The sequence below is a fragment of the Artemia franciscana genome, chromosome 8 (genome assembly GCF_032884065.1).
Source record: "Artemia franciscana chromosome 8, ASM3288406v1, whole genome shotgun sequence".
In the NCBI taxonomy this organism is placed as follows: domain Eukaryota; kingdom Metazoa; phylum Arthropoda; class Branchiopoda; order Anostraca; family Artemiidae; genus Artemia; species Artemia franciscana.
The window spans coordinates 24,690,435-24,716,799 of NC_088870.1; the positions used below are offsets into that span (position 1 = coordinate 24,690,435).

Sequence of the window (26,365 nt, forward strand, 5' to 3'; positions counted from 1 at the left end):
AATTAAATAAGTCTCATTTCAATGCAAACAAAAACGAAAAAAAGATAGCCTAGCTCAGATGTAAGAATAGCACTGAGCTAAATTCTTGCCGTCAGAACATCTACCAGAATGGTTGTCAAATCTTAACTAAACTTGATCAAAAATAACATTTGACACTCTAGTAATGCCTTATTTGGTTTTCAGTAGCGACTTGACTTCTCAGGAGTCGAAGGAAAGGCGTTCCTAAATTTTTGTCATTAGGGCGTATGTCCGAAGTGGATGTCAGATCCGTGTCAAAGTTTATGACAAATCAGACGCTCATAGTTGTACCTTTCATGGGCTGCCACCCAATTCGACCACTTTTCTTTGGAGTGGGGGGGGGGGAATTAGATTTCAGTTGTCAGCCTAATTAATAGATAGACTGGCAAAATTCATACAAATCAGGCCAACAGTTACATTTACAGTTTCATGTGTGCATGCTCAATACGAACTCTGTAAGGGGAGAGGTAATTTGTTGTCATCCGTTACCACCATATATTAGTTAAATTTGACGAATTAGCAGCCACGGATTTAGATGGGTGTTTAGGCAGTCCAAGAAAAACATGAAAGGCAAAAGAGCACTTGCTCCTAGGAGAAAGTGTCTTATTGCCTTTTAGTTTCTGTTTCATTTTTGGTCAAGATGTGTCTTTATATCCATTGTTTACGTGTAAGTTTTTACCAGACATATTTACCAGGGTCGCAGTCGCGGTGTTCCACCGCAACTGTGATCCATGTTCATGGTTACAGTTGCTGCCAAGCTCCAGGAGCTTGGACACAACGTCTAGTTTTTCACAGCCAGCCGGAGAAACGAGCTAAAGATTAACATAGGTTTCCTCAAAAACGGGACAGAAAATTCAAGTTTTTGTTATGACTTGACTTCAACTGTAAATGACGTGAATTCAACTCTCTGTCTAACCTCATTTTAAGGGGGGCCTCGTGAATTTTTTGATCAAAAGGCAGATTTTTCTCATCATAAATTTACGAGTAAAATTTGTCAATAACAGGCATGGGTGAGTATTCGAGACTCTTTTTATCACAAAAAATACAGGGCCAGTACCAAATAATACCCAATGCAATTTATACGACGGTTTCACAACAAACTCGGTGTTTTTGTATTTTAAAAGAATAAGAAGGAGACGAACACACACAAAAAAACTTATCTGAAAACTTAATGTTAAATTTTAAAAATATACCAACGGAAATATTTTCCCAGCTTTCCTTGATTTTCTTATTTTGTACTGCCAAACTACTACTAAAACCAATTCATCACGTCCCTTAGCCGCCAGACAAAAAATTCGATTAGGAGCAATTTTCTCATCTCACTCTTCTCGAAACTTTACTCGCTACCCCTTCCCATGAGCTTACCACTTCCTTTAAATCTTGTCTCATAGCCTATCATTCTCCCCATTTGAAAATGTGGTGCTTTTTGTTCAGATCCACGACATTGATCCACACCCAAAACTCAACAAAAGCGTATGAGCATAGACATTTCAGCAAAGGAAACATATAAAAGAGAACTTAATACAAAGAACTAAACGCACAGACAGCTAAATGCACAAGCCTAAAACAAGAATCCCATCAGCAGATAAAGCTAGCAGAAAAATTTTAAATGTCAGTATACCTTTGAAAAAGGAGATTCTCTCAAAGCCTGGTAGGCAGCACTTTCCAACTCCTTTTTGAATCCCATTCGTGAAAGAAATTTGAGGTACATAAGCCATAGCAAGACACTCCTCTGGCACGGCAATTTGTCATGCAAAACTGAACTCAAAAAATGTTTTGTCTTGAACATAAATCCGTCAACTTCTATTTGAGGAGAGATGCCTAGAGGATAAAATATAATCACAGTGCTTAAATATTGAACCCTTTTTTGTTTAATCACTTGCGCTACTGTCCTAGTCACTGTTAAGCATTAAAGTAAAAGATTGCTGAACAGTGTTTTTAAACATTATTGGCGAATTAACACTATAAACTGATTATATTACAGGATCACTTTCCTTGTACTCTTGCAACGTGCAGGAGTACAAGGAGAGTGACCTCAAATAAATGTCGACAACAAATAGTATTTGGAAGCGGTAAGAGTGAAACAAGTTGGCTTACCACAAAAACAAAAAACTAAAAAAAAGAAGCAACAACAGCGCCATCTACCAGTATTGAGGATAATCATAAAATCTATGCCCAGAAGTATATCCAGTAAACCAGTTCATAGTCCAGGTTCTTTATGTGAGGGTTTTTTGCACGCATTTTTACTTTTCAATTTAGCTAGGCAGCATTACAACGTCTGTCATTTAAATTCAAGTTTCCAATTCAAGTATGGAAAGTTAAAGCCCGAAAGGCATGTTTCTAAGCCGTTTCCTATTTTCTTTCGCGAGGAAATAAAATTCAAGTGCACTTTATTCTATACATTGTCTTTTCAAAATTAACAAAACCACGGACTTGAAGCGCAGGTTTGGTCTATTTCGTGACCATTTCTCTTTCTTTAACTTGACCTACTTGTTTTCGAATTCGTTATATAAATACTGTTGTGACATCTGCAATAATTTAACATAGTTGTAACGATTCTACTATTAGTTTCTGCTGTAAATCGTTAAACAAATACATTAGTGCTTTAATGTGCAGGGACAATCTTAGAAAAATTAATTAATCTCGAAACTTTCGGTTCCTTAACAGCTTTTCCAACTTTCAACTTTGATGCGTCTTATAACGTTATTAAAAATATAGTTTGTAGGAATTTTAATTGATTATAACAGGCTAATAAAACTAATTAAGGGCAGAGCTCCTTACTTTATTTCTTTGGCTCAGAACCAACTTTATAAAGTAACGGAAAGTGGAACAAGAAGAAGAACGTATTGAAAAGGGATTTGGTTGCCATCTGCGTCTTCTTATAGTAAAATAATAACAGAAAGTGAAGACAATCTTAACAATGAAAGCAACTCAACTTTGATCAAATTAACTCACAAACACGATACAATCAATGATCCAATCAATTAACAATTTTGTTATGTATACTGTAGGATGAATTATTTCTATACCCCCCCCCCACAAAGAAAAGAACTTTTTATCCTCTACCTAAAGATGTGAACTATTAACACTTATGCGTACATCATTTACCAGTAAAAGAAAAAGCATAATTGGCAAACAGAAGCTGTTCTTTATTGTTTTTTTTTTCTTTTATATTTTTCAATTTTACATTTTACTAACTACAGCTAAAAATCTTAGTTTTCAGTGTCAGAATATTTCAAAGAAACATTAGGTTAAATCCAACATTTTGAAATATCAACTGTATAAACTGATCGAACGCCAAGTACAGTTAAAGAATCACAAGAATAACCTCATTTTTATAAACTTACCAACATCACACCAAAGGCCTTTTTCTCCTTCTTTCAAAATATCATCAATGAACTGGTACGACAAAGCAAGAGCAAAAACGAGATAAACACACTCGTTTTTTTCTCGAATCAGACTAGAGGCAGCAACACACAATCGCCGTGAGCCTCGGGACAACCGCTAGAAAAAAAGTTTTTAAACAATGCTTCGGCTACGAAGAACATAAATTATAAGAGGTCAAATTCATTTCAAAATTAAATAAAATATTTAATTAACTCGTAACTTACAACAAGACAATGCGTTTTTCGCCTCATCTCGAATCTGGAATTCATATGTTTTGCGCGAATTTGTTGAACCGTAAGCTCCTCAGACTCACGGCATGACGCTAATATAGGCCCCACAGAGCCACAGAGATACCCATGGCACGAAGAAAAAAAATTGTTATATCATTCAGGATGCAAATGCGAAGCTTTTTCTAACATTATTGTTCATAATGTTTCTTTTTTATTTTTCAAAACATTGTCAGCCATTTTCATTGATACTAATAATAGGAAAATTATTCAAGTATATAAAAGGTTCCCTTTTTGTAGTTTCGTTTCATAATTAATCTCTTCCTGTGAACGATTTTCCACGGCTTAAACTGGATACAAAACCAATAGTTATGATAGAAATGATCAAATTCACATAATCAAGGAGTCAAACTGAAAACAATGACCATGGGTTGAGCCAACTGTACACGCGACAACTCTACGGTAGCAAAGATCAAAGTTACAATATAAATATAAAGTCTTGATGAAATTAACAAATTAGTCCTTTTTTAACACAGTTGTGGAAAGACACGTAACATTCTCGGCTGCATTATTAAAAAAAATGTGAATTGAAAGAGCCATTAACGGCATTTCTTAATGAAAAAACATTTTTTTTTTCCCATACGAAGAACATTGAAAATGAAACGAACAATTTACAAGTTAATAATGTAGTTTAACGGAACTCATCAATCATGTCGTGATTTTTTGTAGGCAAAATTTGGAACATAAACTCAGAGGGGGGTTGGAGGAGTGCTGAAGGTATATCCTATCTGAAGCTTATAACAGATAAAATGTGCATAATAAACGTAGAAATTTCTTCAAAATGATTCCTGAAGTTTGACTACTACAAAATGATCGTTGTTGTAAAGCGAGACGAGAAACTTATTCATAAGAAAGCCCGAGAACCCCACCGCATTAGATGGATAGCTTTTTGGATGAATGGGGAAACCTGACTTTAGGGCATAAAAGGGTCCTTATTTTCTAGAATCAAAGAAAGCCTCACCACCCTTGGGGAAAGTTTATGTTCGAACCTAAACCTTGAGCTAAACGAGTAAATAGCTACATCATCCGTGAGCATAAATTGGGAAATGAAACCTAGAGGGACAAATAGAGGAAAAATTTGCAACAGGAGTCCATAGAGACAAAAATAAAGATAAAAGCACATAATTGGAAAACAAAGGCTATTAAATATTAGGTTTTACTCTTTATAATTGCAAAGTTTATCTTTCAGTATCAAGATGTTTCTAAAGACTTTAGTTAAAATCCAACATTTTAAGATTTCGACTCCACAAGCTCACCAACCATGAAATATATTCCAAAATCACGACACTTTATCAAAACTGTTCGATTATCAAAAGGATATGTTTGGGTTTTATACGCTTTTAAATGTTTGTGTTAGTATAGCGAGAAGAGAAATTCCCCCATACATCCGAGAGCCCTCCCCGATTAAATGGACAATATTCTTGGGATCCTGGGGGAAATATTGAATTTTGGGCACAAAAGCGTACTTTTTTTCAAGAGTCAGGAACCCATCCATCCCAGGAAAATATTCGCGACTAGACATGAATGTTGAGCTACATAACTACATAGCTACACCAGACCTAAGTATAAGAGGGGAAACAAAATCTGGAGGAAGAATTTGCAGCAGAAACAAGGTAGATACAAAAAAAAAAGAAAAAATGTCAGTTCAGGATCATGCTGATTGCGACTACATTTACGAAAACATTCTAACTATTGAAAACATTGACTATTATACTGCCAGATTGTCATTCAGGCACCTATTGTATTTCATGTCGTTACCGCATTTAAAGTGAATTTTAGTATTTCTACTGTTTATACCGCTTTTTCCAGCAAACCCCAAAGAACCTATTTAGCTGAAGAGGCTAAGCAAAACATTCTCAAGTCAATTCATTTTCCATTTCCGATAGACATTTTCTGCCAAAAACATCAGAATGATCGTGTTGAATTATTTGCACTAAAATAACATTTGGCTCTTTGCAATTAGCCCAAAATTCCTACAACGCAAGCAGCAAAACAACACTATCATCCAAAATGCTATTTATGTTTTAGAGAACTGTTTCCATACCTTGTTGTCCCTCGTTACCTTTTTATTCAATTCCTTAAAAGAAATATTTTGCAACAGGAATAAAAAATAAAATAAGAATCAGACTCCGATGGTACTCTATAGACTCATTGCGAGTATTGTTACTCTAAATACCAACGAAAGTGTTTTTATAAAAATAGACCCAAGCTTAACCTTAAATATCATTTGCTTGTCGACAAAAGGGGGAGGGGTAAAGTAAAAACATTTTTTTTTCATTTGTACATTTTGTTACATATTTGGAAGAAACATTTTGCGTCTATCTAGTGTTCCAGGGGGGTGGGGGGTAAAAAACATTTTGTGTCTAATCAGTCTTCCAGAAGGAGGGGAACTCCCCGGAGGGCGGAGGTAGGGGAAAGACTGTTATTTCACGTTCAGAAAGTATCATTTTATGACTCATGTTTATAAAAATCAGACATTTAGGATTATTCTACATAAACGTGGTGAATAAAAATAAGACCAGTGGCTGGCCAGATCCAGGGGCCTGGCAATGAAGCAATAAGACATTTCTTTAAATGACATATGGGTTTAGGCTTCTCAAATTCTGTATTATTTTTTAGACTTTAGTTTCGGAATATTAAAGAATTTTTGTAAATTGTAAGGAATTGTAACTTAACCTACCTGATATTCTAGAAAACTAGTTACAACAGATGGTGAGCATGGAAATTTTTCCATCAGGTACACAATTAAGCTTGCGAGTGCTGGATACGCTCCTACCTCATTCCTGCTTACTGAAGCCGAACCTATTTGTAGCACAATGGAATTAAAGCCTTCACACCTAAAAATTAGAAAGAAAAGCTCAACAATTTATGCTGTAATATTGTGAACATTACTTTAACAAGAGCTAAAAGCTCATATGGTACTTGTGACGAGGTCAAAAGAGCCAACAGCGAAGAGCTTATATGGCATGATGAGCTCTAGCAAAATTCTAAGAATCAATAGATTGCTTTAAAAGGAAATCAGAGACTTAATGCCGGTCAGGATTAAAAATAAGAGCTCTGAGTCACGAGGTCCTTCTAAATGTCAAAATCCATTAAGATCCGATTAACCACTCATAAGTTAAAAATACCTCAATTTTTCTAATTTTTCCTCTCCCTTCAGCAGCCCCAGATAGTAGAATCAAGGAAAACGAAACTCGCCAAAGCACTGAATCTCACCCCCTAACTCCCCCAAAGAGAGCAGATCCAGTCCGGTTACTTCAATCCCGAATCTACTACATTTATAAGCGTTTTCCAAGATTTCCGGTTTCCCCCTCCAACTCCCCCCAATTTCAACAGATCTGGTCAGGATTTGCAATAAGAGCTCTGAGACATGGGTTCCTTCTAAATATCAAATTTCATTAAGATCCGGTCACCCGTTCTTAAGTTCAAAATACCTCAATTTTTCTAATTTTTCAAAATTAACAGCCCGCAGCTCTCCCAAAGAGAACGGAACCGTTCCAATTATGTCAATCACGCATCTAAGACTTGTGGTTATTTTTCCCACCAGGTTTCATCCCGATCCCTCCACTCTAAGCGTTTGCCAAGATTTTAGGTTTCCCCACCCCAACTCCCCCAATGTCACCTGATCCGGTCGGGATTTAAAATAAGAGCTCTGAGACACGATATCCTTCCCAACATCAAATTTCATTAAGATCTGATCACCCGTTCGTAAGTTAAAAATACCTCCTTTGTTTATTTTTCCGATTTAACCTACCCCCACCCCCCCCCCCCACCCCCAGATGGTCAAATCAAAGAAACGACGATTTCTAATATAATCTGGTCTGGTTCCTGATACGTCTGCCAAATTTCATCGTCCTAGCTTACCTGGAAGTGCCTAAAGTAGCAAAACCAGGACAGACAGACAGACAGACGGACAGAATTTGCGATCGCGATATGTCACTTGGTTAATATCAAGTACCATAAAAAGGCAATTTTTCATTACTAATCAATAACTTATGCTACCTGTCTGTTATTACAATGGTTTTTATATTATTGTGAGATCCACACAGCACACTTCACACTTTTCTAATGACAAATTTATAGTTAAGAAAGATTATTCTAGTTTGTCTTATCCAGTGATCACAGTTGAAGAGGCGCTAGAAAGGAGACGCGCTATTATTGGGAAACAATGTTCCAGTACTTCTAGCAGAAAACATTAGCTAATTATGCGTCCTAAATACTAAATTCGAACAAATCATTCTGCCACAGTAGTTTTACAACTTGTTTCCTGTTCGAATTCAATGGAAAAATTAATAATGTTTGTTTCGATATTCTGTAAAATTATGCGGGAAGTACAACTTGTTTTGGGTACAGTGACATACCAATGGGATTTCACCAGTGATATCAAATTTAAACTTTTATTTTTTTTGCGCAAAAGGGGTAACCCTTAGGGAAGGGAGGCGCCAGAGCATTTTTCCTAGGAGGTAGAGAAGCAGGGGGATCGAAACACGAAAACAAGATTTAGTCCATTATCTTTACACTTTTAGGGGTCCTTCAAACGGCTATCAAGGAAGGGAGGAAGAACCCTCCACTACCCTCCGTGCAGATAATTTTATAAGAACATGCAAAAATTCGCCCCAAAATTCCAGTAAACACGGGTATAACATGTATTTACTTGAAAAACAATTGAAACTGCAATTATTTATTCAATAAAACTTCTTGATAATATATAAAATGTTTAAAAAAAAAATAAAGGGCAATACTAAATCCAAAAAGAAGGAAAATAAGCCACTCAATAATCCAAACTTAAAACAAAAAGAAACTATAACGAATGAATAAATAAAACGTAAAAAAATTTATAAATTAAGAAAAATAATAAAGTCAAGCTTAAAAATAGACCTATGTTACTATAACTACATAAACGAAAACTCATACAAACAGAAATCAGAGGTTTGGTGTTGCTTAAGTAAAAAGTATACCTCATGATTTATTTTTCGGACCGCTTCGTATATAAAATGTAGTAGTAAAAACTTTGGAAGGGACTCATTTGACCGGAAACTAAAAATTCTAGCGACCTATTTAAAGGTTGACCTTGATTGGAGGGCAACCACCCCCTCCCAGGTATTCTATTGCCCTATAATTTTATTGATAACTGCTTCTTGTATTTAGTTTACAAATAATTGTCTAATTAATATATGTCTTTAACGAAAAATTTTTTGTGTATTTTAATTTCTAGCCTTGTCTGAATTGAACATCTTATCACCCATTGATTTAAGCAAAAAATTATAATCCAGATGAGGCGTAAATCAGCATCTTGATTGATTTTACGATGACAAAGCCAGGTTTATTTACTAACAAGGAATAATACAGCTAGCAGAAAGAGGACAAAACGTTACTGATAAAAAAGAGCAATAACAATTGGTCCATTTTGTTTTATCTAAAAAGAGCAATTTTGAAAACATTGAAAAAATTAAGCACACTCTTGCAATATTTCCATATGAACCTGCATGATTTTGTAAAACAAAAATTATGAAAAATCACAATTCCCGTTTTCGGTTCCTACTAATAACAACTCACTGCACCACCAAGCCACCTGGGGCTTACTTCTCCTCAATTTTAATTTATTCAAAGCCCCCCTTTTTAAACCCTCCCAAGGAGTTCCCATTTCCCATAAATCTTTCCTTATAAAATCTTCCCACCTTATTCGAGGGTGACCTGCTTTTTCGTTTGGTCTCAGCGGTTGGCCAACAAGGACGATCTTTGGCTTTGAACGAACTTTGGTTATATTAAGATAGACAGAAATGTGCAATTTCAATTTTTAATCCTTTCTCAGGATGCTGAAAGATCACAAGCCTATTGGAGAAGACGACCATGATAATATAGTGGAATAGATTATTTCACTGATTCAATTTCTACAAAAAGAGAGTAAATAATTGAACAAACTGCCATGTATGGAATTAATGTATCGCTACGCTAATATAACCTCAGGGCAAGACTAAAAAAATGAAAGGTGCACGGAGATTTAGGGAGGAGCATAGTCCTCTCCTCTTTTAAGCTGCTTACGTTTTCAATTAAATTCACCTTCTTTCATAAAGACTACACAAGAATGGCAATTTACAATCAAGAAAAAAAAGAAAAGTGAATAAACTCCTATTACCAAAAAGTAATGGCCCCAAAAATAAACTAAATATCAGCTTTATGCACCATATTTCTACTCTACATTAAACAAAAACCAGTGCCATTAAATACAAATTTTTACTTACTTAATAAGTATCTTCCGTTGGTCTTCTAATACTTGTTTCGTCACTTTATAGACCTCCTTAAAGCCGTCACAAGCAAAACTTAAAATCGCCAAAGTTTGACACCAGAGACATTTCAAATTTTCTGGCTCATCCTCAGCCATGTTCTCAACAATGGCTTGAACACGACTCTTTGCCCTTCGAACATTCTCTTTACTTATCTTCCTGTTAGGAACAAAATCATCTTCACACAGCATTTGAACCATGCTAATCATTATTTCACATTTCTCAACAAGTCCATTTCTAAAATTTTTAAGCATCATCATAGCATTATCAATCAAAATCTGAAGCATATCACATTTTTTATCATCTGGTAAATCAAAAATATTTCTATTTTGACAAGTCATTAAAGTTAAAAAAATATTTGTACTTTGTTCTCTTTCACCAGCTATGTCGAAAAGCTGAATAAATCGCGAGTAAAGTAGAACGTTGTTACGCAACTGATCCATTGCAAGAAATTTCTTGACAGTTCTTTTTAAACCCTTCCAATATACTTGTAGTAATTCTGGCTGTCTAATCATATATTTTAATTTCACAATCTCAAAATCCATCCAGAAATTCAGGATCTTAACTTGATTACAAGTATCTAAATAGGGCAAACACTGCGTAACAACATTGTGAATAAATCGAAGTACTTCAGAATCTGAACTAGAAAGTAACAGTTTCGAATATGAAGACTGTATCTCGAAAGCCTTTGGGATTTGTGTATGGAAAATTATTTCTAAGAAATCAGAAGAACATATATTAAGAATGTCATTCTGGGTGTCGAAGCAACCAAGAAGCCGTAGATAATCAATAACTAATGATGTAGCCGTCTCTTGATCAGACACCTAAAAAAAGTCAGTTTGACAGCCTCTGAAGCTGAACGTTAAAAAATATGTAAATGGCTACAACCTCAAGAATAGTAGGATATGGAGTATTGACTCACAATATACACCGTTCAACAAAATTTTTCCCATAAATGCTATACCATGGAAGATTCTTATGTGTGTGCGTTTCTTTTTTTTGCGTTTACTTGCTTCGTGGAAGACTATATGGATATAACAAATTTTTGCCTGCGCCAAATTCTTTTTATGGATGAAATACACAATATAAGCGTTTGAAAAGATATTAACTCCAGACCAAGTCAATCTAGTTCCCTAGTAAGGATTATGGATGCCATTGCAGTTGAATTGACTGGTAATCTCAGGTCTGTATTAATTGAAACCTACATGACAAGGCCACTACAAGTAGCGAAAAATTTTTTGCATTTTTGAATTCAGAGCGTTAAGTTATACCAAGAAAGGAATGACAACTTCTATATGAAAAAAATCAAAAAATATGTAAATGGCTACAACCTCAAGAATAGTAGGATATGGAGTATTGACTCACAATATACACCGTTCAACAAAATTTTTCCCATAAATGCTATACCATGGAAGATTCTTATGTGTGTGCGTTTCTTTTTTTTGCGTTTACTTGCTTCGTGGAAGACTATATGGATATAACAAATTTTTGCCTACGCCAAATTCTTTTTATGGATGAAATACACAATATAAGTGTTTGAAAAGATATTAACTCCAGACCAAGTCAATCTAGTTCCCTAGTAAGGATTATGGATGCCATTGCAGTTGAATTGACTGGTAATCTCAGGTCTGTATTAATTGAAACCTACATGACAAGGCATTTTTTGCATTTTTGAATTCAGAGCGTTAAGTTATACCAAGAAAGGAATGACAACTTCTATATGAAAAAATCTGCTTACTGTAAAAAAAAGCTTTAATAAGTCATCAAAAATTTTTAGAAAAAAATTAAGGAAACTACTATTAAAATTAACCATTTGTATCATATAAAAACTGATCAATATTAAATTTAGCGAAGGAAGTTATACAAAATATACAAAACAAATCAAAACTGTTTAAGCGATAAAGTTCTAGAAGAGCGACCTCATCATCCATCACCACCAAATTCGAGCAAGAGTGTGGAGTTCAAAATCCATATACTACTAGATTATAGTCGAAGATAAAATTGAAAATTACACATAAAAACTGGACAAGATTTGTTTTTTTTTATTGGCAGACTGTACATGATTGGTTAACGGGTATTGCTTACAATATTGGTATTTGGTGTCTATAACATGATAGTTTCTGAAACATCAAACAGTTTTTCCATAAAAACTGTGCGCTTTTGAAATCAGTAAAAAAAGTTTTATTAAAGCCAAATTTCATTATTATTTTAGATCCAAGTTAGAAGTTCTTATTTGTTGCTTAGTGAAATTTGAAAAAAAAACCGACTGCCATTTGATAATAAATTCAACTATTTTTGTACTTTTCAGGCAAGTGACAGGTATAACAGAATTCTGACATTACCCAAAACATGGTTTGAAGAAAGAACCTACATCTCTAGAACTATACTGTGAATATACCGAACAACCAATTTCTGAAAAGCCGTAAAATGCAGTGTTGAAAAAAAAAGCATGTAATAAAAATACTGTTTCCATTGAATAGTAACAGGAGGATAGTGTAACAATTGAGATAAACTTTCATTAGGGTTTATACGTTGAACTCTAAATTGACTGTTATATTACAATATACTATTGTAATACTAACCAAAACTCTAAAAAAAAAAATTTCATACCAATAGATACATTAACAGAATTACATTTTTATGTTGATTTCGAATATATAAGTTTTTAAAAAAGGGCGAACCCCTTAAAAGCCACAGAATCTTAATAAAAATCATACCATCAGATTCAGCGTATCGGAGGAACCCTAGTGTAGAGGTTCCAAGCTCCTATCTGCAAAACTATGGAATTTTGTATTATTTGCCAGAAGAAAAATCAAGGATACGTGTTTATTTGTTTGTTTTGTTTTGTTTTTTTTCCAGGGGTGATCATATCAACCTAGTTGTGCCAGTTTATTTGTTTTTTCTTTTGTTTTGTTTTTCCCCTAAGGGTGATCGACTCAATAGTCCTAGAATTTCGTGAGAGGGTTCATTCAAACGGAAATTAAGAGTTCCGGTGCCCTTTTTAATTAAGCAAATAAATGGGAGGCTGACTAGGCCCCTTCCCACGTACATTTCCCCCCAAGGTCACCCGATCAAAATTTTGAGATAACCATTTTGTTCAGCAAAGTTGAAAAATATAATAACTATGTCTTTCGGGGTAAAATGACCCCCCCCCCCAAATCCCCCGGCGGCAGGGCTGCAAATTGTGAACTTTGCCCATTGTTTATACATAGTATTTGTTTTGGGAAGTATACAGTCATTTTTTGGGGTGGGGTGGGGTCGTTCTTGGGGTGTATTTCTATGGAGAGAATCTTTCTTGGGGACTATAAGAAATTCTTTTTAACAGTCTTACTTTCTCTCTACCAAATTTCTTATGTGGAGATGTTTAGGGGGAATTTTTCCGTCAGGGGCTTTTTTCCGCGTGGTTTGTTTTCTGGAAAATAATTTCCACGGAAGAGGGCATTTCTAGAGTGATCGAGAAACCGATTAGATATAAAAGTCTTATTCAAATGAAAGAATACTAAGTAAATTTTTTAGGGTGCATCCACAAGCAATTTTACAAGGAGGGATTTTCAGCGAGGATGGAAATGTCTAGAGGGAATTTGACGGGGGGGGGTGTACTTTACGCTGGATGAAATTTCCACTGAGGAGTAGGGGCATTTACCGGCATTATTTGAAATACGAACAGAAATTATGTCATATGTGAAAGTTTACCCCCCTCTCAATACCTTCCTCTTTACGCTAAGGTTTCACAATTTACAGAACTGAACAGGACCGTTTAATTAGACTAAGAAGCTTTTTTAAAAGTGCAAATAGCTTTAGCGTAAAGGGCAAGGTATTGAAGATGGGGCAATCCTTCGTATACAGAATAAATTTGTCAATGTTAATATACGATTTTTGTTTTAATTTTTTCATGTACGGTGAACCAAATCCGAACCTGTATTAGTTGAAAAACGTTCAGAAATTAAATTAAAAAAAAAAATATTAACTGAAAGTAAGGAGTGACGTTAAAACTGAAAACGAACAGAAATTATTCCGTATATGAAAGGGGCTGTCCCCTTCTCAATGCCTTGCTCTTTACGCTGAACTTTTTATTGTTTTATAAAGTAGAGTTGTTACAAAGAGTCAAACTTTAGCGTAAAGAGCGAGGGGCTGAGGAGGGGACAGCCCCTTTCATATACGGAATAATTTCTGTTCGTTTTCAGTTTTAATGTCGCTCCTTAATTTCAGTTAAAAAAAAACTTGTTGATTTTATTTAATAAAAAAAGAACGCTATCATATAACTAAAAATAAATCAGCACCGGTATCCTGAAAATTACTATTTGAAAATACGTAGATACACACAAAATATGGGCATTAATTAAACAACAGTTCATAAAAATAGACTTACTTTTTAGCATAATTTGTGGCTGTGGCCCCAACTACTTAATGAAATTAAGCTAGTCATAACAATTAGACAACTAACACTGGTAAGGGTAGTGACACAATGAATCAGACATTAATCCTCCATTAACGTTATTTTTTTCATAAGATAAGTAGCAATCTAATGTCTTATAACTATCATTAGCAAAAGTGGTGGTAGCTCTTATAACTTGCAGCACTTACAAAACAGAGGTGTGCAGGTAGTGTCGTCACCCCCTGAGTCAACCAGGGTAGTGCCATTAAAACTAAGAAAGGAATAAGTTCTAAAGAGGTTATTGGACAGTGTATTCCCCAGAGCTCAATTTTATTGCCTTTAAAGAATCTCCTATGATGTAACCTAAATATCAAGTCCCGAAATGACAGATAAATGAATAGTAACTGAGAAGAAAATTCTTAATTTAAAATTCTCCGGTGTCAAACTTACAACACAAAAACCTTTTAAAAAAGACATTAGGAGTCGGGTGTCATTAAAACTCAAATAAATGTCAATGACAGGTGTACAACATAGGAATAAACAAATTTCATAAGCCATCTCAAAAGCCAATGAAACTAAAAATTGTCATTTTATCCAAAAACCCTAACACTTTTCATTTTTCTCTTCTTCTGTTCAAATCAAAGCCAATTAACAAAAATCTTATGAGATTTGAGCTCAATTCAATTGGTTTTCCAATTGGAAATTGGAACTAGGAAACCTCTTATATGCTTTACAGAAAAAGTAATTACTTACTGAAAATAAAAAAGGTTTTAATTCATCTAATGTGACGTATCGGTCTTTATCATCAGCTTCATCTTCTTCTTCCGTAGGCGTCCAAGGTATCCATTGTCTTTCCTCGCGATAAGTTTCAAGTTTTGGCCATTTCTTTTCTTTTCTGTCGTTAGATTTCAGAAAAAGCGATTCCATTTCAAGTTCTAGATAGAAAATAAAAATAAAAATGTAGAATATTTTCCCATTCTTGGGAGGCAATTCAAACTCTCAATATTAGCCTATTGTTAATAGTTTAACACTTCCAGTCTTCCAGTTATAGTCCCGGTTAATTTGACTTTTTGTTTACCATAGGTCACTGATTTATTGAAAATTTGATATTATAGGAAAAAACGCAAAAAAAAACGATGGAAGAGTGAAGTTCGAATAATCCTATTCAAGGATTGTTGCCACTCCATTTTTCGTAGAGAAGCGAAGCAAATTAGCTTGTGCTCTGTGGAAAGTTAATTTACTGGTAATTTAAAAAGGAGTTTATATGCTTAAGGAGGCTGGGGAAACCAGTTTGAATACTGGTACTGCGATGGAACGCGTAGCAACATAACTTAAAGCAACTGAGATTGACCTAAGAGTGACTGGAAATAATTATGCAAGTAGGAACACAATACCATTATATATGGCTCTTTCGTGGTTGTGCACTTATATAATATCAAAATTCTTCCAATTATTTCCATATACTCCGGGTTTTGATGAACAACCCCCTCCCTACCTTGAATTAATTTATTCATATGATATTTATGTTATATTCACCTTTCTAAGAGAATGAATTTCGATGTCAAGTTTAAAAGAATTAAGACAAAATTACTAAAGTAAGTTAGAGTTAATTATTATTCTACTTTCATTGCTAGCTCAGAATTTCCAATATTATGAACTAGGCAATCAATTTTACTTTACAAAAAAATACAAAGTTAAATATTAAATTAGACTCAAATCCTAACAGAAATTACCCATTTAGTCTTGCACTTTAAATAACAAATACTACCGAAGTCCAAAAGTGAATACTTGACATTATAATAGTTCAGACAGAGTTGATTTCGTTCACAAAGAAAAAGCAATCAACTTAAAATACAAGTAAGATGCAAGTCTAAAATGCAAGTTTCTTCCAGTTAAAAACATTAAACTCGACACTGGATTTTGTTAATTTAATGCTAATTTAGATTTGTCTATAAATTTGAAAAAGGTAAATAGAACGCAAACTCCCAAGAAATTTTTGCATATGATTTAGCACTAGAACAGAAACGATTAGCGTATTTATATCAATTAGTATTGTTTTACTAATCTATACGCAACTAAGGCATCAATGTTTTCTTCCTTTTAATACATTCTATTCATATATAAAGAGAATCAATGGGCAATATAAAACATCATTTCAACCTGTATACTACTACTACTGAAACTAACACCTCACCGCAGCATCAAACGGCCTGAGGCCAACACAGCTACGCGCGCTCCTCCTCCTCCATTCCCACCTATTCAAAGCCTCCCTCTTTACACCCTCCCATTAAATCTTTCTTTATTACATCCTCCCACCCCAGACGAGGACAATCTGCTTTCCGTTTAGCCCTAAACGACTGACCGTAAAGGACAATATTCAGCAATCTGTCATCCTTCATCCACAGAAGGTGCCCTAGCCATCTCAACCTTTTTTTTCGTTGTAGCCCTAAAAACCGGGATCGAACAACATTTTTTGAACAGCCTACTTTTTGAAATACGGTCAGTCAGTCGGGTACTCAGAACAATCCGTAGGCAATTTCTCTGGAAAATATCAAGCAAATCTCCATCCGCTTTTCAGAGCGCCCATGCTTCAGAGCCATATTTGACCAGCGTCGTCACTGTACCTTCCAATATTCTAATCTTGGTTTGCAGACTTATCTTCCAAACTTTCTTTAACTGTGAAAAAACACCCTGAGCCTTGTTTTATAAGATTTAACCATCATATTCAGCATATCAGAGAACCCAACTGTAGAGGAATCAAGCTCCTATCTGCACAAATGTGGAATTTTTTGCTTTTTGCCAGAAGATCACGGATGCGTGTTTATTTGTTTTCTTTGTTTTTTTGTTTTTTTACCTAATGGTGATCGACTCAATGGTTCTAGAATTTTGCAAGAGGGCTCATTCGAACGGAAATTAATGGTTCTAGTACCCTTTTTAAGTGAGCAAAAAAATGGAGAGAAACTAGACCCCCTCCCACGCTCATTTTTTCCAAAGTCACCGGATTAAAACTTTGAGATAGCCATTTTGTTCAGCATAGTCGAGATATCTCATAACTATGTCTTTGAGGACGACTTAATCCCCAACAGTCCTCGGGGAAAGGGCTGCAAGTTATGAGCTTTTCCCATTGTTTACATATAGCCTAGTATTGCTTATTAGGAAATATACAGACGTTTCAAGGGGGGATTTTTCTGGTGGGTAGGGGGGTCAAAAGAGAGAATTACGTGGGAGGAATTTTCCTGGGGGGAGAGAATTTCCATGAAGGGGGCACTTGATTTCCCAGCATTATTTAAAAAAAAAACAATCAGAAATTAAATAAAAAACAAGTTTTTTCAACTGAAAGAAGGAGCAACATTAAAACTGAAAACGAAAAGAAATATGAAGGGGTTCGTCGCCTCGTCAATGCCTAGCTCTTGACGATGTAGTATTTTTAGTAATTTCGAAAGAGCTATTTATTCTAATTAAACGGCTTTGTTATTCACAGGTCATTTTTTAAGGAATTGGAACAAAATCCGAACTTTATGGTAAAGAGCGAGATATTGACGAGGGGGCAGACCCGTCATATTACGTATATGAAGAAGTTTACCCCTCCTCATTACCTTGCTCTTTGCGCTAAAGTTCAAATTTTGTTAAATTAAGGCCGGTACAAGCAATAATTTGTGTGTGTTATTTTCCGGTCAATCTTAGCATTTGATTTTACCTTAAGTAGCTTCATAACTATGATTTTTATGTGATAATAAACTACTGTATGTCTTCGGCTTGTGGTTATTATTAAATATAAAAACAAGTTCTTTCCAACTGAAAGTAAGAAATAACATTAAAACTTAAAACGAACATAAATGATTACGTATATCTTTTAAAGATATTTTCTGTAATTCATCTCAGTCATTTGAAAATTGCTTAACTTGTGACTTCCATTTTAATAAAACAGTTTCAACCTCTTTGGCCGTTTTGTTACTATGCCTTATCAAATTTGTTCCGAAAATATCGCTAGTTTAAGTTACGTGGGAGTCTTTCCATGCAGAAATTTCTCGTGGGGGAAGGGAATTTTTTATGGAGGGAGAGCTGGATTTCCCAAAATTATTTATCTAAAAAAAATAAAAACACCAATTAATCATCAATTAAATAAAAAACAAGTTTTTTGAACTGAAAGTAAGAAGCATCATTAAAACATAAAACGAACAGAAAATATTCAGTATATAAGATGGGTTGCCTCTCCTCAATAGCTCGCTCTTACGCTAAAGTTTCGTTTTTAACTTTTAAAAGAGGCTATTATTCTAATTAAACAGCCTTTGTGATTCAGGAATCATTATTAAACAACTGGACCTATTATGAAAAATCAAACTTAGGTTATTATTAGTTAAAAAAAAGTAAAATTAATATAAAAATTTGGTTTTAATTATTCATATTAGGGTTAGTCAAATTCAAAACCTACATTATTTCAAAAACGTTCAGAAATTAAATAAAAAACAAGTTGTTTTAACTGAAAGTAAGGAGCGACACTAAAACAGAAATATATATATATATATATATATATATATATATATATATATATATATATATATATATATATATATATATATATATATATATATATATATATATATATATATATATATATATATATATATATAACTACGTAAACATGCAAATATACAACATTCTTTGCTGTTCCATTGTCTGTCCATATAAATAGATTGTCAGGTTTACCAACTCTTGAACATGCAACATAATAATTGTCCACGGGAAAACAATCCGTATTCAGATCTATACCGCATTTTTCTAACGATTGCCCTTAAGCTTTGTTGATGGTGATTGCTAATCGAACATTCCCTGTGTCCCCGTCGTCATTTATATATCCCCCTATGCCCCCGGCGTCCCCGTTGTACTTGTGTCCCTGTGTCCTGGTCGTCGTTTATATTCCCTGCGTCCCGGTCGTCATTTGTGTCCCGGTATCCCAGTCTGTAATCTCTCTTTGAGTGTCCCGGTCGTCATTTATATTCCCTCTGTCCCGGTCGTCATTTGTGTCCCGGTCTGTAATTTCTCTTTGAGTGTCCCGGTCGTCATTTATATTCCCTGTGTCCCGGTCGTCATTTGTGTCCCGGTGTCCCGGTCTGTAGTGTCATCTTATAATGACGTCATATACAAAGCCTTATATACTTATAATGACGTCAAATGCAAACCCACAAACAAACAAACATGCATATATACAACATATTTTTATATATATATAGATACAGTTTCTTCTTTAGTTTTTTTTTCTTTTTTAGTTTTTTTTTTCTTTTTTAGTTTTTTCTTTTTTTTAGTTTCTTCTTTTTATTGATTTGTTTTCTTCAATTTGTCAATGTTCATTCTAACATTGACACTTGGAAAAATCTTTACGTGCCAAGCATGCTAAAGCTCCAACAATTTATATTAAACCTCAAAATTTGGGGTATCTGTTTTAAGGTTTTCGAATTACTTTAATCTATTGTCAAAATATATTGAAATATTTGTGCAATTCCCAGTTTTTTTTAATTTTTTCTTTTTTTAGTTTTTTAGCTTTTTTTAGTTTTTTTTTCTTTTTAGTTTTTTATCTTTTTTTTATTTTTTTCGTTTTTTTTCTTTTTAGGTTTTTTCTTTTTTTAATTTTTTATTTTTAGTTTTTTTAGTTTTTTACCATTTTTCTTTTTTCGAATTACTTTAATCTATTGTCAAAATATTTCGAAATATTTATGCAATTTCCAGTTTTTACATTCTAGTTTGTTTTCTTTTATATATATAGAAGATATAATCTGGCGTAACAGACAAAGTGTAACAGACATAACAGACAGACAACTTATTTATATATCATGAAAAGAGAAATCACCAATGCAACAGCACAAACACAAAAAAAAAAAAAGAAAAGAAAGACAGAAGGAGAAAAGGAAGACTGTTTTCCTAAATTAGTGATTAATATAGACCAGCACTTGAATGAGGCCTTAACCCTACTCATCCATACAATCACATAGGTTAAACAGCATAGCCACACACAATCAACCATAAAGAATAATCCATGGACAGGCAGTCATGTCGTCAATAAGTATATATATACTAGCTGTTGGGGTGGCGCTTCGCGCCACCCCAACACCTAGTTGGTGGGGGCGCTTCGCGCCCCCCCCCCAAGCCCCCCCGCGCGCGTAAGTCGTTACGCGCCATAATAGTTACGCGCCATTGTAGTTGTGTCCCTATGTCCCACCTGTGAATATAGATATATATATATATATGGTTTTAACTACGTAAAACTTGCGAATATACAACATTCTTTGCTGTCCCATTGTCTTTGCATATAAATAGATTGTCAGGTTATCCCCCTGTTTCCCCCGGTGTCCCCGTTGTAGTTGTGTCCCTGTGTCCCGGTCGTTATTTATTTTTTAGTTTTTTACCTTTTTTTAGTTTTTTTAGTTTTTTAGCTTTTTTATTTTTTTATTAGTTTTTAGTTTTTTTGTAGTTTTTGCCTTTTTTTTAGTTTTTTTAGTTTTTTAGCTTTTTTATTAGTTTTTAGTTTTTTTTGTAGTTTTTGCCTTTTTTTAGTTTTTTTAGTTTTTTAGCTTTTTTATTTTTTTTATTAGTTTTTAGTTTTTTTTGTAGTTTTTGCCTTTTTTTAGTTTTTTCAGTTTTGACGTCACCTGATCCAGTTTTTTCAGGTGACGTCACCTGATCCACGATCCACAGATCCACAAACAACTTATTTTTATATATATAGATAGTTTTTTTTTTTTTACTTATGTCCTGGTCGTCATTTATACTCCCTGTGTCCCGGTGCTTTGTTGATTGCTAATCGAACATTCCTTTTGTCCTGGTCGCTTTCTCTTTGAGTGTCGTCATTTATTAGTTTTTTCCTTTTTTTTTTAGTTTTTTATTGGTTTTTACCTTTATTTTAGCTTATTTTTCAGTTTTTTCCTTTTTTTTAGTTTTTTTTTATTTTTTATTTTTTTTAGTTTTTATATATATAGATAGTTTTTTTTTTTTACTTATGTCCTGGTCGTCATTTATACTCCCTGTGTCCCGGTGCTTTGTTGATTGCTAATCGAACATTCCTTTTGTCCTGGTCGCTTTCTCTTTGAGTGTCGTCATTTATTAGTTTTTTCCTTTTTTTTTTTAGTTTTTTATTGGTTTTTACCTTTATTTTAGCTTATTTTTCAGTTTTTTCCTTTTTTTTAGTTTTTTTTTATTTTTAATTTTTTTTAGTTTTTTACCTTTTTTTAGTTTTTTTAGTTTTTTTAGTTTTTTAGCTTTTTTACTTTTTTTATTAGTTTTTAGTTTTTTTTGTAGTTTTTGCCTTTTTTTAGTTTTTTCAGTTTTTTTTTAGTTTTTTATTGGTTTTTACCTTTATAGTTTTTTTAGTTTTTTAGCTTTTTTATTTTTTTTATTAGTTTTTAGTTTTTTTTTGTAGTTTTTGCCTTTTTTTAGTTTTTTCAGTTTTGACGTCACCTAATCCAGTTTTTTCAGGTGACGTCACCTGACACATCCATCCATCCATCCACAGACAGACAACTTATTTTTATATATATATAGATATATATATATATATATATATATATATATATATATATATATATATATATATATATATATATATTGAAATGTGATTTGACTTCCCAGTAATGGGTTAGATTGCATGGTGACGCAGAACGCCGTCGTGGGAGGATCCTCTATAGGGGGACAACTGCGGCAGGGCGTAAGATCCAGATCTATGGACAACGGCCTCTGGAAAGGGCTGCCTGGACCCTTTCGGGGTGCCTGCAAGACTGGGGATCTTGCGTCAACTCTAATCCCACTTGAAGAGTGGCGCCCCCGAAGAATTTACATTCTAGTATATATATATATATATAATATATATATATATATATATATATATATATATATATATATATATATATATATATATATATATATATATATATATATCTATATAAAAATAAGTTGTCTGTCCGTTACGCCAGATTATATCTATATATATAAAAATAAGTTGTCTGTGTGTGGATCTGTGGATGGATCAGGTGACGTCACCTGAAAAAACTGGATCAGGTGACGTCAAAACTGAAAAAACTAAAAAAAGGCAAAAACTACAAAAAAAACTAAAAACTAATAAAAAAAATAAAAAAGCTAAAAAACTAAAAAAACTTAAAAAAGGCAAAAACTACAAAAAAAACTAAAAACTAATAAAAAAAATAAAAAAGCTAAAAAACTAAAAAAACTAAAAAAACTAAAAAAAGGTAAAAAACTAAAAAAAACTAAAAACTAAAAAAAACTAAAAAAAAGGAAAAAACTGAAAAATAAGCTAAAATAAAGGTAAAAACCAATAAAAAACTAAAAAAAAAAAACTGAAAAAATTAAAAAAAGGCAAAAACTACAAAAAAAACTAAAAACTAATAAAAAAAGTAAAAAAGCTAAAAAACTAAAAAACTAAAAAAACTAAAAAAAGGTAAAAAACTAAAAAAAAATAAAAAATAAAAAAAAACTAAAAAAAGGAAAAAACTGAAAAATAAGCTAAAATAAAGGTAAAAACCAATAAAAAACTAAAAAGAAAAAAAGGAAAAAACTAAAAAAAATTTTCATCTAAAAAACTAAAAAAAACTAAAAAAGGTAAAAACTAAAAGAACTAAAAAAGAAAAAAATAAATGACGACACTCAAAGAGAAAGCGACCAGGACAAAAGGAATGTTCGATTAGCAATCAACAAAGCACCGGGACACAGGGAGTATAAATGACGACCAGGACATAAGTAAAAAAAAAACTATCTATATATATAAAAATAAGTTGTCTGTGGATCTGTGGATCGTGGATCAGGTGACGTCACCTGAAAAAACTGGATCAGGTGACGTCAAAACTGAAAAAACTAAAAAAAGGCAAAAACTACAAAAAAAACTAAAAACTAATAAAAAAGCTAAAAAACTAAAAAAAAAGGCAAAAACTACAAAAAAAACTAAAAACTAATAAAAAAAATAAAAAAGCTAAAAAACTAAAAAAACTAAAAAAACTAAAAAAAGGTAAAAAACTAAAAAACTAAAAACTAAAAAAACTAAAAAAAGGAAAAAACTGAAAAATAAGCTAAAATAAAGGTAAAAACCAATAAAAAACTAAAAAAAAAACTGAAAAAACTAAAAAAAGGCAAAAACTACAAAAAAACTAAAAACTAATAAAAAAAGTAAAAAAGCTAAAAAACTAAAAAAACTAAAAAAACTAAAAAACTAAAAAAAGGTAAAAAACTAAAAAAAATAAAAAATAAAAAAAAAACTAAAAAAAAAGGAAAAAAACTGAAAAATAAGCTAAAATAAAGGTAAAAACCAATAAAAAACTAAAAAGAAAAAAAGGAAAAAACTAAAAAAAAATTTCATCTAAAAAACTAAAAAAAACTAAAAAAGGTAAAAACTAAAAGAACTAAAAAAGAAAAAAATAAATGACGACACTCAAAGAGAAAGCGACCAGGACAAAAGGAATGTTCGATTAGCAATCAACAAAGCACCGGGACACAGGGAGTATAAATGACGACCAGGACATAAGTAAAAAAAAAAACTAACAAAACTAAAAAGAAGGTAAAAACTACAAAAAAACTAAAAAGAAAAAAAAAACTAAAAACTAATAAAAAAACTAAAAAATCTAAATAAACTAAAAAAGAAAAAAAAAGGAAAAAAATAAAGGAGAAAAACAAAACTAAAAAACGAATGTATATACAGACCGGTACACCGGGATACAAATGACGACCGGGACACAGGGAATATAAATGACGACCGGGACACAGGGACACAACTACAACGGGGACACCGGGGGAAACAGGGGGATATAAATGACGACCGGGACAAAAAAACTAAAAAGAAAAAAAAACTAAAAACTAATAAAAAAATTAAAAAATCTAAAAATCTAAATAAGCTAAAAAAGAAAAAAAAAGGAAAAAAATAAAGGAGAAAAACAAAACTAAAAAACGAATGTATATACAGACCGGGACACCGGGATACAAATGACGACCGGGACACAGGGAATATAAATGACGACCGGGACACAGGGACACAACTACAACGGGGACACCGGGGGAAACAGGGGGATATAAATGACGACCGGGACAAAAAAACTAAAAAGAAAAAAAAACTAAAAACTAATAAAAAAATTAAAAAATCTAAAAATCTAAATAAGCTAAAAAAGAAAAAAAAAGGAAAAAAATAAAGGAGAAAAACAAAACTAAAAAACGAATGTATATACAGACCGGGACACCGGGATACAAATGACGACCGGGACACAGGGAATATAAATGACGACCGGGACACAGGGACACAACTACAACGGGGACACCGGGGGAAACAGGGGGATATAAATGACGACCGGGACACCGGGACAGGGAATGGTCGATTAGCAATCACCATCAACAAAGCTCAAGGGCAATCATTAGAATCATGAGGTATAGATCTGAATACAGATTGTTTTCCCATGGACCATTATATGTTGCATGTTCAAGAGTCGGTAAACCTGACAATCTATTTATATGCAAAGACAATGGGACAGCAAAGAATGTTGTATATTCGCAAGTTTTACGTAGTTAAAACCATATATATATATATATATATATATATATATATATATATATATATATATTCACAGGTGGGACATAGGGACACAACTATAATGGCGCATAACTATTATGGCGCGTAACGACTTACGCGCGCGGGGGGGCTTGGGGGGGGGCGCGAAGCGCCCCCACCAACTAGATGTTGGGGTGGCGCAAAGCGCCACCCCAACAGCTAGTATATATATATATATATGTTTTTAACTACGTAAAACTTGCGAATATACAACATTCTTCGCTGTCCCATTGTCTGTGCATATAAATAGATTGTCAGGTTTACCGACTCTTGAACATGCAACATATAATGGTCCGTGGGAAAACAATCCGTATTCAGATCTATACCTCATGATTCTAATGATTGCCCTTGAGCTTTGTTGATGGTGATTGCTAATCGACCATTCCCTGTGTCGCCGTCGTCATTTATATATCCCCCTGTGCCCCCGGCGTCCCCGTTGTAGTTGTGTCCCTGTGTCCCGGTCGTCATTTATATTCCCTGTGTTCCGGTCGTCATTTGTGTCCCGGTGTCCCAGTCTGTGATTTCTCTTTGAGTGTCCCGGGCGTCATTTATATTCCTTGTGTCCCGGTCGTCATTTGTGTCCCGGTGTCCCGGTCTGTATATACATTCGTTTTTGAATTGGTCTTTTTTTTTTAGTTTTTTTAGTTATACCTCATGATTCTAATGATTGCCCTTGAGCTTTGTTGATGGTGATTGCTAATCGAACATTCCCTGTGTCCCCGTCGTCATTCATATATCCCCCCGTGCCCCCCGGCGTCCCCGTTGTAGTTGTGTCCCTGTGTCCCGGTCGTCACTTATATTCCCTGTGTCCCGGTCGTCATTTGTATCCCGGTGTCCCGGTCTGTATATAGTTTTTTTTTCTTTTTTCTTTATAGTTTTTTTATTTTTATTTTTTTAGTTTTGTTTTTCTCCTTTATTTTTCATTTTTTTTCTTTTTTTTCTTTTTTTTCTTTTTTTTTCTTTTTTTTTCTTTTTTAGTTTTTTTAGTTTTTAGCTTTTTTATTTTTTTTATTAGTTCTTAGTTTTTTTTTCTTTTTAGTTTTTTTGTAGTTTTTACCTTTTTTTTAGTTTTTTTAGTTTTTTTTTACTTATGTCCTGGTCGTCATTTGTGTCCCGGTGCTTTGTTGATGGTGATTACTAATCGAACATTCCTTGTGTCCCGGTCGCTTTCTCTTTGAGTGTCCCGGTCGTCATTTATATTCCCTATGTGCCGGTGTCCCGGTCGTCATTTGTGTCCCGATGTCCCGGTCTGTAATTTCGTCAGTCGAAAACATGACGTCAGTCGACACACAAACATGACGTCACTCGACAGACACACACACACACACACACACAGACAACTTATTTATATATATATATATATATATATATATATATATATATATATATATATATATATATATATATATATCTATATATATAA

The 26,365-nt window shown here is 33.5% G+C and overlaps 1 protein-coding gene and 1 long non-coding RNA gene across 3 annotated transcripts in view; one reads left to right on the plus strand and one right to left on the minus strand.

Annotated features, from left to right (window-relative positions):
- The window catches only part of LOC136030184 (nuclear exosome regulator NRDE2-like), a 76,904-nt gene that overhangs the window by 19,069 nt on the left and 31,470 nt on the right, over positions 1 to 26,365 (minus strand). For both annotated transcript variants that reach the window (XM_065708927.1, XM_065708928.1), the window contains exons 6-10: positions 15,105 to 15,286; positions 9,935 to 10,800; positions 6,373 to 6,529; positions 3,366 to 3,522; positions 1,640 to 1,839 (exon numbers count right to left, since the gene is read on the minus strand). In XM_065708927.1, the coding sequence (XP_065564999.1) occupies positions 1,640 to 1,839; positions 3,366 to 3,522; positions 6,373 to 6,529; positions 9,935 to 10,800; positions 15,105 to 15,286 (1,562 nt within the window). The remainder of the gene's footprint in view (positions 1 to 1,639; positions 1,840 to 3,365; positions 3,523 to 6,372; positions 6,530 to 9,934; positions 10,801 to 15,104; positions 15,287 to 26,365) is intronic.
- LOC136030183 (uncharacterized) lies at positions 21,684 to 23,740 on the plus strand. The gene is made up of 2 exons (XR_010618209.1): positions 21,684 to 21,818; positions 22,398 to 23,740. It is a non-coding gene; the product is annotated as an uncharacterized LOC136030183 (long non-coding RNA).